Source organism: Vigna angularis, chromosome 3 (assembly GCF_016808095.1).
Source record: "Vigna angularis cultivar LongXiaoDou No.4 chromosome 3, ASM1680809v1, whole genome shotgun sequence".
Taxonomy (NCBI): Eukaryota; Viridiplantae; Streptophyta; class Magnoliopsida; order Fabales; family Fabaceae; genus Vigna; species Vigna angularis.
In genome coordinates, this window is record NC_068972.1 from 10,630,160 (window position 1) to 10,644,915 (window position 14,756).

Here is a 14,756-nt window from a genome sequence, read left to right on the forward strand (position 1 = left end):
TAAAAAAACAAAACTTTAAATATAAGTTAATAATTAATAACATATGGGTTAAATATGTTTTTCGTCCCTTAAGTATCACACGTTTTTGGTTTTAGTCACTACTAAAAACTTTGGTGGTTTTTAGTCCTTATAGTTTTGACACTCTGAGTTTTAGTCCTTCAAATTGAACGGTGTTAAGTTTTAGTAGAGGTGGCAAACGGCGTTGCCACGTGAAATACCAGCTGCCCTCTTCTCTTTCTGCCACGTTCTTGATTGAAATCAAATTAACAATTAGGATTCTTAATTGGGAAATTAGGGTTCTTAATTGGGCAATTAGGGTTCTTAATTGGGGCAAAGTTAATTAGGGTTCTTAATTGGGGCAAAGTAAATTTTTTCAATTGGAGAAAATTTCACGAGCACCGGAACGACCACCGCAAGGAAACCTCGTTTCATAAAATGCCACATTTGAGCTGGGCTTCTTTTCTCCTGGCGAAAAAAGTGGAGGGAAATATCTGGGGATTTGGTATCATGGCTTGAAACAACAAACAGTGGTGGTGTGGGTTGCCAACAGAGAACAACTAGAGTATGACTTGCAATTAAGTACGGAATTACAGTCATCCAAATATGAAGACAGAATTTTAAACTTAAACAGTTTAGAGTATTCAACACTTCAAGCGTTGAAATAGGAAATTCCTAAGTAGACTGCACTGCGGCATCAATGTCCTCTAGTTCTTGCTCCAAAGGTATCTCCTCAACAATTTATGCTCTCATCCAAGTGGATGATCATCGCAAAAGAAAACATACAAAAGCAACACACCACAAGAAGCAAGGGTGAGCTAGATAAACAAGCAATAATCATATAGTACAATCAAACGATGTCATCATGCTTAATTACATATAAAAGAACAATTAAAGCATACCCTTTAAACCATGACTCAAACACTCAACAAGACTTATCCGGATTGGTATAATTGTCGAACTATTGGTCGTCTTTGCACTTGCATAGTTCAGTTGGCCCCCCCCAACACTATGCAAGGTAAATCCCCCAATTTGTCTATGTCTAAACTCTAAGACTATAGACGAGGACCTCCCTCTACTTTCACCACTCACACTGTTATTCTCTATTTGAGCATGAACAATGCTTTGAGTGTAGGGATAGACATACCAGTTCAAAGCTCCATACAGTTATACAGAACCACATTAACACTTCCCTCATAGTAACCTAAAATAGTACATATACCCATTCACTATCCTTTTTAACTGTTTCCCATAGTCCTTATCCCAATCCAGAAATCCAGTACAGTCAACAACCTCATCCAAGTCAAACAATGTTCAGCACACCATGGTTACACATTTTCCACACATCCAGCAGATACAAATCAACATGTTCACCACAAAATATACTCAACAGTAGATAATTATAAATTATCAAGCATGCACATCATATAGTTCAAACAAAACATAACTAGATCCCCTTACTTGGAAGTTGAGTAGTATAGCCAACTAGAGTGCTCTAACAGTGCCTCACAGCAAGAACCTATGCAGTGTCCTGCACCTACCAAAATGTGATGGAAACCGCTCTTAGAGCTGGGATGGACAAAGAACACAAAAGGGCAAGCTACCGACTGCATGCCACCAGTAAAGTGGCATGCCCTAGGTTCCAAAAACAGTGAAGGAGAAGGGAAAACGACTTACCAGTCGGAATGAAGAAAACGTTCGGTAGAAATGGAGCTCTCTACGTCGCGGATGCTTGGGCAACACAAAGATCAAATTCCTACGGTTCTTTGAGCTGGAAATCTAGAGAGAAGGCAGAGAGAGTTTAGGGCATGAGAGTTTTAGAGAGAAGGAGAAATGAAGTTCAGGGAAAGAAAATGGATTCTGAAGAGCCCCTCCTAAGGTCAAGTTGGCCTTAGTCTGATGAGTCTGGTTGCCACACATAAGGCTCAAGGCCATTTTATAAATTTTCAGACCTTTACAATAGTCATCTATATCTGCTGATAAATAATCATTTTTGTGTTATTCCTAAGTATAGATAAGATATATTATGAGTTTGAGAGTACTTAAGATTCCTTAGAGCGATTGTATTTGTCCTTCAGATAATGAAAGTTAATTACACAATTTTATGTGATTGATAATTTGTAATTGTTAATTGTATAATTTTATAATTTTGTAATTTTATAATTTTATAATTTTATAATTTTATAATTTTGTAATTTTGTAATTTTATAATTTTATAATTTTATAATTTTATAATTTTATAATTTTATAATTTTATAATTTTATAATTTTATAATTTTATAGTTTTATAGTTTTATAGTTTTATAGTTTTATAGTTTTATAGTTTTATAGTTTTATAGTTTTATAGTTTTATAGTTTTATAATTTTATAATTTTATAATTTTATAGTTTTATAGTTTTATAGTTTTATAGTTTTATAGTTTTATAGTTTTATAGTTTTATAGTTTTATAGTTTTATAGTTTTATAGTTTTATAGTTTTATAGTTTTATAGTTTTATAGTTTTATAGTTTTATAGTTTTATAGTTTTATAGTTTTATAGTTTTATAGTTTTATAGTTTTATAGTTTTATAGTTTTATAGTTTTATAATTTTATAATTTTATAATTTTATAATTTTATAATTTTATAATTTTATAATTTTATAATTTTATAATTTTATAATTTTATAATTTTATAATTTTATAATTTTATAATTTTATAATTTTATAATTTTATAATTTTATAATTTTATAATTTTATAATTTTATAATTTTATAATTTTATAATTTTATAATTTTATAATTTTATAATTTTATAATTTTATAATTTTATAATTTTATAATTTTATAATTTTATAATTTTATAATTTTATAATTTTATAATTTTATAATTTTATAATTTTATAATTTTATAATTTTATAATTTTATAATTTTATAATTTTATAATTTTATAATTTTATAATTTTATAATTTTATAATTTTATAATTTTATAATTTTATAATTTTATAATTTTATAATTTTATAATTTTATAATTTTATAATTTTATAATTTTATAATTTTATAATTTTATAATTTTATAATTTTATAATTTTATAATTTTATAATTTTATAATTTTATAATTTTATAATTTTATAATTTTATAATTTTATAATTTTATAATTTTATAATTTTATAATTTTATAATTTTATAATTTTATAATTTTATAATTTTATAATTTTATAATTTTATAATTTTATAATTTTATAATTTTATAATTTTATAATTTTATAATTTTATAATTTTATAATTTTATAATTTTATAATTTTATAATTTTATAATTTTATAATTTTATAATTTTATAATTTTATAATTTTATAATTTTATAATTTTATAATTTTATAATTTTATAATTTTATAATTTTATAATTTTATAATTTTATAATTTTATAATTTTATAATTTTATAATTTTATAATTTTATAATTTTATAATTTTATAATTTTATAATTTTATAATTTTATAATTTTATAATTTTATAATTTTATAATTTTATAATTTTATAATTTTATAATTTTATAATTTTATAATTTTATAATTTTATAATTTTATAATTTTATAATTTTATAATTTTATAATTTTATAATTTTATAATTTTATAATTTTATAATTTTATAATTTTATAATTTTATAATTTTATAATTTTATAATTTTATAATTTTATAATTTTATAATTTTATAATTTTATAATTTTATAATTTTATAATTTTATAATTTTATAATTTTATAATTTTATAATTTTATAATTTTATAATTTTATAATTTATGATTTTATAATTCTATAATTTTTATAATTTTATAGTTTTATATTTTTTGTAATTTAATAATTTAAAAAATTTATAATATTATAATTTTATGATTTTAAAATTTTATTATTATGTAATTCTATAATTGACCATTTTATAATATTAATTTTTTTAATTTTATAATTGTATAATTTTTTAATTTTATAATTGTATAATTTTATAAGTTTATATTATTATAATTTTCCAATTTTATATGTTATAATTTTGTAATTTTTTAGTTTTTTTTTTAATTTCTTAATTTGGTGTATTTAAAATGTTATAGGTTTATAATTTTGTAATTATTTAATTTGTAATTTTAAAATTTGGTATTATATATGTTTTGTAATTTATAATTTTACGAGTTATAATATTTTAATTGTTGATTAACTCTAAAAGTATTTTTTATTAAACTCATCAAATTCTAAATATATTTTTAATCTTTAAATTGAAATTGAAATTTTCTTGTGTTAAACTTTAGTGGAGGTTAGTTTCAAAATTTAAAAAATAATACATATACTTGTTGTAACTCAAATACATTAATATTTTTTATTTGTCAGATAATATTTGAAGTGAGTTTTTAAGTTATTTACATAATTTCACATGTTACAGTTCAAATGCTTATCTTAAAACATCATTTAACAGCTATACAAAATTATTATCATTTAAAATAAAATAGTTATATTTATTTACCTTTAAAATTTAAAAATAAAAATATATCAAAATTTAAATTAAATACGAATTTTTTTAAATTTTGGAATTATAAAAATATTTAATTCATATAACATATGACAATGTTTAGATAGGATAATAGGAGAAAATAAGTATTACCCCCACACAGTTGAAAAAAAATCTAATAGTAGAAACTTGTTTAAAAGGTTTTACAATTTTAAAAATTCAATCATCTAACAAAAATCTAATAGAAAACTATTTCAAAATTTATCAAAAACTTAACATTAAGTTTAAATTAAATAACCAAACTTATCTTTTGACATCCCTAATCAAGATCAGGACAGTTTTTTTGAAACGGTTGGATAAACTGACGATTAATAATGTTTTGTCCAGTTTACTTTAACGATAAATAATAAAGTGGCTAATTAATTCGAATAAAGTATGTAAGTCAAATAAGGCAATTTCATTATAATTATTAATTAATATCATTAATAGTGTTTCCAACTCATTTAATAATATATTTTTTGAAACTTAAACTATCAATAATTAAAATAGTGGTTACGCCCTAGTCATGGCCAACAAGGTCATGCTGTAACAGGGTGTGGGGGCGTGAAATAATATTAGTTAGCGCATGAACGCTGAATAGAAAATAGAAGCAAGGGATTACCGACCCGGTTTTCTCTTCACTCCTCCACCATATCCTCTCCACCGTTAGATCAAAATATCATCAAAATCATTTAAGAGATATAAAATGAGACGTTTTAAAATTAATCAAACTATAAATAAATATCATTTTTTATAATTTGTGGCCTTTTTAAAATTAAATTTTAAAGATTTCAAATGCAGAAAAACATATTTTTCCATTTTAAAAAATATTCCTATAAGAGTTCAGGACTTCTTTTTCTTTAAATGTTAAACTCTTTCAAAGATAGTACATATTTAATATTATGCCTTAAAATGTTTGAAGTTTTAATATCTTAAATGTTTGATTTTTCAATAAATACCTTTTTTATTTAAAGTATTTTTTAAATTATAAGAAAATAAAAACTTTTAAAAATATCAGAGGAAAAATATTTTAATCTAAACCATTTATTACATTTCATCCAACGGTTAACAAAATGCTAGAGAGTGCTGGGTAGGATCCGGTTCCGAATACACCGACTCACACCTCAGAACACGCACATTGACACATCACACACATACACAACACAACAACGCAGAGAGAGATAGAGAGAGAGACAAAGGTCACGTTGGATATGTAGCAAGCAGAACTGCTGCACCTTCTTCTCTTCTCTACGCTTCCACCCACTCACTCTTCCGTTTCCACTCCCTTAATTCTCTCATAATTCACAATCCTCACGTTGCGTCATTCACATGAAACACTCGCGCTCCCTGTTCTCGCTCTCTTTCTGAATCATTCATCGTATATAATCTCTATCTCTCTCTCTTTCTCAGGGAAGGAGAAAGAGGTTTCCATTGTCGTTGTTGTAGAAGAAGCTGAGGAAGAAGGAGAATGGAGTCAACGGAATCTTCCTACGTGTCTTCTCCCGAGGGACCGAGGAAGCACGCTGCATCGCCTCCTCCAAAATCGCCTTCGCTAGGTATCTGATCCGATCCGATCTGTTTTCTCTCTCTATCGCTTTCCTTCTTTCGTTTCGCTTAACCTTGCTCTTTGCAGCGGACAATAATGTAGGTTAGTGACTGAATGTCGGCGAGCTATTCCACGGTCAACGCCTTCATTCCCAACCCTAATTCATAACAATGGAGCTTCAGTGCTGTTTAACGCTAGATTTAGATTTTGTTTCTCTTTTCCTGTTACGAAATCAGTGAAGTGAAGTGTTATTGTGTCGTGTGTGGATGTGATTTTCGGTTTTACGTTTTTTTTTTTAACTTCTGTTGTTTTGGTAATTGAATGATTGTTATTATTATGGTTTGTGAGTGGAGTAATTATTCCGTCTTTATTCTTTTCTTTGGTTTTTAATTTTGGAGATACCAAGCAAGGTAGAGGGAATACTATTTCTTGTCCTTTTGATGTCATTGAAGCTAACAGAACTTTTTCGAAAACAATTTATATTCAAGAAAGGTTGGGAATTATTTCAGTTTCAATAAATTTGGGGCATATTCTGCATGCAGTTACGATGTCTGAAATTTCGCTTTGGTCGTTGCTTTGCCAAAAAGTTTCTAAGATTCTGTGTGGTATCGGTGGAGAGAATTCAGAATCGAGTTTGTCTCAATTTTGTTTTTCAGTTAGGGTCGAAGGGAAGCATCCTTTCTTACGCTGAGATAAATTGTGTTTTAATATAAATTTCGGAGAAGTGATTATGTTATGGACTGCTTATGTGAATTATCACGTTAGAAAATTGAAATCATTACCGACACGTGTTTCTGAGTATGAGAGACAAAGGAACTTTCCCATCCTTTGTTCGAGTATCTTAAAGCTGCTTATTTAAATTAAATAAGTGTGAAAGTATGTGCTCTTCCCTTGTTGTATATTCACTGAAAAACTATATTAGTGTGATTTGTAAAATGCTTACGTGAAATTATGTAATTAAAATTTTTCCAAGACTCGTGCGTGTTTTTTTTACTCTCATTTTCTAATATTTGAATTAGAAGTTTTTCCTTACTGCATGAATTATACTTTGATTTGTGAGCATGTAAAAGTTTTAAATTAATTCTGTTATTAATTTCATGTTTACGTTTTTCAGATTCTGAGGAAAAGCCAACATATATTAGGTTTCTTGTATCAAATTCTGCGGCTGGTTCAGTCATTGGAAAGGGCGGTTCGACTATCACTGAGTTTCAGACACAATCTGGAGCACGAATCCAGTTGTCACGTAATCATGAATTCTTTCCTGGAACTACTGATAGGATTATCATGGTATCTGGTGCGATAAATGAAATACTAACAGCTGTTGGACTTATTCTTTCTAAGCTGCTCAGTGAGGTAATTTCTATGATGTAGATTTTATTAGTTGTTTGAGGAACAGATGTCCTGCATGCTTCTGAAATTATTTTGCTACCTGTGATTAGCTTCATAGTGAGGATGAAAATGATGCCGAGCCTAAAACAAAAGTGAAACTTATTGTTCCCAATGGTTCATGTGGTGGAATAATCGGAAAGGGAGGTGCAACCATTAGGTATCATCACTCTTCTTTGTTGTCTTTATGAGGCCTACTTGTTTGCCATGTTTGTAAAATGTGTTCTATATAAGTAGTCTTTGATGCTAGCCTTTTTTATTTACTATTCTGATATATCTTGATTTCAACTGGTTATATTTCCTGGATGGAGGCTGGTTCTTTGTTGCCTGAGCTTCTATTTCCCTTGCTGCGCCCTCCTAAGAAATAGTTCTTGTTAGGCCAACTGTTATTTTCACTGTTGGAACCTTTCTCTGTTTTAATGTTATTCATTATTATAGACTGAGATAAAAAAGCTTAGCTTTTACTTTTTTTCCGTTGATTAGATCATTTATTGAAGATTCTCAGGCTGGCATTAAGATATCTCCTCAAGATAATAATTACTATGGACAGAACGATAGGCTAGTTACCCTGACAGGAACTCTCGAGGAACAGATACGTGCAATTGAATTAATTGTTTCTAAGTTAGCTGAAGATCCCCAGTATGCACAGTCCATGAATTCTCCATTTTCATATCCCGGTTAGTGACACTTGTTCATATAATGCAATATCTGTTTTCCATTTGTGGATTTCCTACTACGTCATGTATATTTAATTTTGGAGAACCTAATATGGACGATGGAAGTAATTGCTGATGCTAAATTACCCCTATATCTTCTATCATCTGTTTTTCTATATGTATGGAAATATACAATTGTGGTCTTCTTGGTTCCAGGGAGAGAGTAAACGGGGCCTTACTTGACTTGTCATATCATGTTCATTTTTTCTTAGTTTAGTTTATGCTTTTGCACACTTTACCTTTTTTGTTTTGAATCAATGAGATGCACCCATCTGTCGTTCTACTTCCCTGTTTGGTTAAAGGATAGCCATGGTGGGAGAATGTCCCCTCTTCAACTTTGAGTAGCATATTATTTTATAATATAACATTTGAAATTTCAAAATATTATTTTATAATACAACATTTGAAGATTCTAACATAATACATTTTGAATACCTTTTGATACTACTGAGCAAGACTTGTGTAGGGAAAATTGTAAATGACAAAATTATGCTTACTTCAGAGTTCAGAAACTGCACTGTACTCTCCAGTTCAACCTGTAACTGGTCATCTACCCAGCTTCGGTGATCTAGTCAGGTTTTATAATCATAAACCTTTGAATAATTCAAACTATTGTAAAAATTGTGAATTGAGCTAAATCTGTTCAAACATTGAGTGGTGAACACTGCCTATCGACTCAGTATTTGCTGCTTCCACTTTATCTCTAGCTGCTTAAGTCATGTCCCCGCATCTATCCAGTTCTTTAGTCAGTTCTGCACCAATGGCTGCATCTTTGGTTACTTGTTAGAAGCTCTTACTGGTACTGCACCTGATATTTGTAGGGAATATTTATTAGAAAGAGAAGAAAATTTAAGAGGACGTGATGAACTGTGTTGCTAAATGGGTTTAAACTATTCACTGGAGAGAAATAGTATGAAGGAAATCTAATAACGTAATCAGATAGTCTTTTTAATGCCTACTGCTATATTCATTCCTGGAATTGGAGACATCCAATATCGACTATATTGATTAAAAAAAACTGTACATTCATATTGAAGCATGCATATAGTTATTGCTTAGTAATTGGTATAAATGGTCGATGTGTGTGTATGTGTATTGCAATTTTAATTATTAGTGTGTGTATCAATCAATAGAAATCTAGTTTGCTCCTACAGAGATATCTAGCCTTTGATTTCGTTTTCTAATAGATTCTAATACGAAATGTTTGCATCAAGTTGTTCCTTTTGAAGGAAAAAATTGATGTTAGAAAATGATACTAAAAATTTGTTTATCAATGTTGACATTGGAGGACTATTTTGGTGCATTTTTCATTATAGGACCAAACTGGTGCCCCGTCTGTCTTTGGGTAATCAAAATCTCTCTCTCTATACACACACACACACACACATATTTTCATAACTTTGAGAGTAATTATGAAAAATTGACGTGTTTTGAAATGAAATGATTTTTTAAATCTTATTTACTTATTATTACCTCTTCACTTTCCATTTATTCTTCATACTCACTAATTTGTCAGATACTTTTTATACGAAACATTTCACATCATTCTTTGATGCGTGTATTCACACTTGTACTGCTTTGCGCATATATTATGCACATAGATATATGCTACTGACTTCTTGCTGTGTGTATTCACATAATTCCAAAATAAACCATCAGTATATTTTCTCGTTGTAAATAAAGTTACGGAACTTTAAGTGCAGTGAATTAAAAATTAATAAAATGAAAGTTAAATTCTCTCATGCTCTGTAATTAATTTGATTGATGGTGTATAATGATTGTCTAAACTGATAGTATGAAAAAAATTATATCATAGTCTATAATTTTTCAGATTTCTGTTATTAACTGTTTTTAGCAATACTATAAATTGAGGATATTTCTTCATCTTATACTGAGGTCAACCGTAATAACATGTGAATATTTTCTCTATATATTATTAAATCAATAGGTGTACATGCACATTTTCTTGATAACATATTTGCATTTTTTATGGTAAATAATGCTACTTACTTTTATATTACCTTTCCAATCATTCATATCACCTTTCATCATGTAGTTTTTAACTTGTGGTGCAAATGGCGTCACTGGCCAGTTGCTTTAGAATAGTATGGAAAACTACTCAGGCTTGTAAAGAAGATAAAAATATTCCTATTCAGGTCAAAAGCTATGTATTGGTTCGAAATTATGTGTTTTAATTTCTATCCTTTTTTTTGTGTACTGGGTTGTATCATTGTTGTTGGTATCTGTTTGAGATCAGATCCATGTTTTAATTTTGAATGATTGTGAATTCGGCTTTAATCTTGTATTTAGCTAGAAGAGTACTGCCTAATTTGCTTGAATTGTATGCTCCTTTAAATATGTATCTTGCTTCACTTAGTGCACATACTAACTATGCTCTGTGTGGCTTGGATCCGAACAACCATGATTTGGAAGTCATCATTTCCATATTTAAGTCATAGATTTTCTTGGTAGCATTATTATTATTTATATTTATTGCATAAATGTTTTGCAGGAAAAACGGTTTTTTTGTTTCTTATTGCAATTTTTAACACGATGCTCTTTCCTGATATGTGAGTTGGTTTCCTAATTGATTTTCTCTCTAAGGAACCGTATGAAAAGAAATAGTTTTTTTTTTCTATAATGAGGCAAGTTCTTCCCGTTTGTTGTTTTGCTGTACCTCGTTCTAGTGAATTGGTCTTGTAAATTAGATAATCTGTAACTTTGATAAGGTGAGTCATGCATTGTTCACATTAAATTATTAATCTTCATATATTGCCTCTTGGCCTGAATTGTGGTCAATGTAAATTCCACTTAGTTCTGAAAATTAGTTTAATTATACATACTGAGATTGGCAAGGATATATTGGTCACTTCATCCTAGTCAGATTCTTTGATATCATGTAAGAATCAACTGTCCAATTCAACCAAGTGCTTAGCCTGTTGGGTTGACGCTCAATTCTGGATTATATCTCTAACAATGGAATTTATTGAAACAAAGCAGCAATATGCAATCATGGATATCTCTAACAAAGCTACAGTAGAGTAGAAAGTATACTTCAAATATGCTCATTTTAATTTTTTTTGGTAATTTTTATTTTAAAGCCAGGTTCTCTATTTTATGGCAGTTAAATTAAGATTTAAAATGCCGTGCTTTGTATAAGTAGTTGTGTTTTGTAAGGAATCATAATTGATGAGTTTGATCCTAATTAAAATTTATTTAACTTAAACATCAGGTGTATACTTCTCGGGTTATCAGGGTGTTCCATACACATATGTGCTTCCATCTGTTGCACCACCTGCATACAATGCAGTGAATTACAGACCAAATGGTGCCGGAGCTAAGTTCCAGAATAGCAAGGTTCTTCACTTACCATTGATTTAATCTTGTTTGAAGTTTTTCATGTTGTAAGTTGCCAAGTTTTCAGACACACACACACACAAAGAACAATTAAAGATTTTAAATTATATTAATTTGTTTGTAATCCTTGTGAATATGTCAATTTTTTCTTTTTAAATCCATGATGACATGACACTTTAAAAAACGTGATATTCACGTAACATTTTTAATGACATGCCATTTTTGTGATGTGGCACTTGATGACATCGTTTGATGATGTGGCACTTGCTGCCATTAACGATGGAACTCTGTCTGCTACAACAGGTTTTCTCCACAGATACTAACATGATGGACCAAAAGTTTGTATGGACAAAAAACAAAAATAGTATGTGTGCAAGGATTATAGCGTATTTAATTAAGCCTTTGCAATAGGACTCCAGAGTTGACTATATGCTAAAACAAAAGCCAAGAATCAAGTCAAAATTTATTTCACTATGCTAGAAATTGTGATTTTAATCTAGCTATATATGGTTTTTGATCAACATTAGTTAAAAGGCTAACCTTGTTCGAAGTTAGGATGCTTTGACAGTTCAATTAGTTGAACCTATCAGTCCAACATTTCAGGCGATTTTGGACCTGTTTGGTTTGCATGAGTATGCAGGTGTGTGTGCAGTTAGTTAGGTTAGTTGGTAAAAAAATACCAGGGGTTATGTTAGAAAGAATGGGAGTGGCCCTGTAATTGATTAGTCCCTTTAAGAGTGATTTTATGTTAGCAGACCGGTAGCTGTATATAAATAGGAAGAGGTTTGAGGGATTTTATGCTGTCAATTGAGAGAATAAAGTCCTTTGGGCATTAGGAACTGCAGACTTTAAACTGTTGTGCAGTGTGTGCTCTTTTCTGTAGATTGGGGATTTCGTCCCTATTCTGTCTTTAGTTCAGACACCAGTTTCTATCGGTGTGTGTAAAATCTTACAAATATATGCAAATACTACTTTATGAGACTTGAAAATAAACATAATAACAATATTAAAATCGTAAACATAAAATAGTTTGTCAAATAGAAAAAATTATTGAATCTCAAGCTTGAGAGATCTGTTACCATATTTGGCTCACTTTTCTTACAATATCTATATTATTTTTTCCTTAATCAACATGTAATCGTGAGATTTTATATATAATCAGTGGTGAATGAGATTAACTTTAAATCCTCGCATCCTCATGCAGTGATTTGCTTTGTCAGTTTGACTTACATTTTCTTCTATTCCAGGAGGAGCGGAGTAACTCGGTGACCATGGGTGTTGCAGATGAGCATATAGGATTGGTTGTTGGTCGTGGTGGAAGGAATATTATGGAAATTAGTCAGGTTTGTTACGCCTAACAGCATTCCTATGTATTTATTGTGATTACTAATACAATATATTAACTTGGGTAACGTCTGCTCTTTTTCAGGTTAGTGGGGCGAGGATAAAGATATCAGATAGAGGTGATTACATTTCTGGAACAACTGATAGGTGGGAATTTGTTCACGCAAGATTTTTCTTTGCTTCATATCCTAGTATAACAAATTATTAACCAAATGCCTGACAAAATATCTTTAACTGTAAATATTTTATACGTGTGTGCTTTTTAATTACAGGAAGGTTACCATAACAGGAGCCCAGAGAGCTATTCGTACAGCTGAAACTATGATATTGCAGAAGGTTGCTTATGCTAGTGAGAGGGTGATTGAGTAGTTTGCAAGTGCACTTGTCTGCTATTAGATGCTTAGTGAATCTGCTTGCTAATTGCTTATACATTTGCTGAATTTTGGGATTTGTTTACATAAATTATCATCACATGATATACCTTTGGAGGTCTTTATTGTAGCGGGAGAGGGCAGGAATTTTTTTTCTTGAATTGAGAGCGGTCTTATAGAATTTCTTCTCAAACCCCATCAACAGACAAGTTCGATTGGAAAGTTCACGCTCATTTCCAAATTGTAGTATTTAGAACTAAATTCTTTTTTTTTGTAAGTCAACAGGTGCTAATGTCTTATATGATCTGTATCCTCAATCACTAGCCTGAGATAGGATTTGAAAATTATTTTGTGATAGCATTTGAGAATCAAGAATTCACTTGTGAGTTGTTAGAACCCCAAGCCCGAATTGTGTTTCTAAAGTTGACGATTTACTAGACGCTATGCATTAGAATATTTCAATAGCAGTTTTTCGACTTCAGATGCTCTCTTTAGCTAAATAAAGTCGTTTCTTTCTTAAACTGCATCAGTGTTGATGCATTTGCAACAGGTTATGCTGATTCTTTTTTAATTGCATGTTTGTATTTGTACAGTTTTCTTCGAAAGTGCACCGACAAAAGCATTATGTTCTTTTCTTAAAATAAAACTAACCCGTCAAATATTTTTAAAGGTTTGTTGTTATGCAACTAAGATTTTCTGCATAAGCTATTATTCATTGTCTTATTTTTTATGCATTGATTATCCATGTTTATTCTTTTGAAAAAGTTAATCATCATCCCGGATCTTTCTTTGGTCTTCAAAATATTAAGGGTAAACGTTACTCTCTTAGTTGTGGAAAGAAAATAGTGATAACAGAACATTATATAGTGAAGTCTCTACTTGTTAAGTCTAGACCATTTGTTTTTCTACTATATAATACAAATACAGAGACAGAACAGTCATGCATTACTTTCACTTCTGCTTCTCAGATGGAATATGATATATGCTTATGATCCTAGTGAAGTAAAAGATTGGTTTGTAAATGCAAAAAAGAAAGTCTTGTGCTTAAGATAAAATGATCAGTGCGTGTATTTTAGTTTGTAGTAAACTAAGGAAGGAATATTGCCTCATACAAAGTAAAAATAAATTTTCAGTTTGATGAAGAATAATTTGACAGTATTTGAAGCTATAACAGTATCGAGAATTAACAAATCTTATTAAATATTAGAAGTTGTAATAATTAGGTTATTAACTTTAAATGATAGCTTTGATAGTCGAATCTAGTTGGATAAGAAGTTTTGTTAAGATTATAATTAACTAAGTAGATAATAATTCATGAAGCTTGATTGAGGAATATTGTTTCAAGAAGATAAACATGATTTATTTTCATTACGAAAATATATTACATTATCCATGCCAATGCAACCATACTGCTGTACGCAATTATATAGTTTGTCTATATAAACGTACTTTCCACGTTTGGCATAACCACATAAAGCATCAGAATTATAATTACAAAATTTTAAATTATTTGTAATTGGACC

At 29.1% G+C, this 14,756-nt stretch overlaps 1 protein-coding gene across 2 annotated transcripts; it reads left to right on the top strand.

The window, feature by feature from the left end:
- Nucleotides 1–5,617: 5,617 nt before the first annotated feature.
- LOC108321991 (protein BTR1) lies at nt 5,618–13,714 on the top strand. Of its 2 annotated transcripts, XM_017553924.2 has the most exons (9): nt 5,618–6,069; nt 6,147–6,161; nt 7,174–7,412; nt 7,499–7,605; nt 7,929–8,122; nt 11,394–11,518; nt 12,766–12,861; nt 12,948–13,009; nt 13,135–13,714. In XM_017553924.2, the coding sequence occupies exons 1-9, from the start codon at nt 5,982–5,984 to the stop codon at nt 13,229–13,231; spliced, it is 1,023 nt and encodes a 340-aa protein (XP_017409413.2). In that variant the 5' UTR covers nt 5,618–5,981; the 3' UTR covers nt 13,232–13,714. The 2 variants fall into 2 exon arrangements, with proteins under 2 accessions (XP_017409413.2, XP_017409414.2); XM_017553925.2 differs by lacking the exon at nt 6,147–6,161.
- Nucleotides 13,715–14,756: the final 1,042 nt, after the last annotated feature.

Bases quoted from the DNA above. Each gene is read 5' to 3' on its own strand.
- LOC108321991 (XM_017553924.2), top strand. From the start codon at position 5,982: ATGGAGTCAACGGAATCTTCCTACGTGTCTTCTCCCGAGGGACCGAGG. The intron at 7,606-7,928 runs GTATCATCACTC...TCCGTTGATTAG, and splicing joins AAGGGAGGTGCAACCATTAG to ATCATTTATTGAAGATTCTC. The intron at 12,862-12,947 runs GTTTGTTACGCC...GCTCTTTTTCAG, and splicing joins ATATTATGGAAATTAGTCAG to GTTAGTGGGGCGAGGATAAA.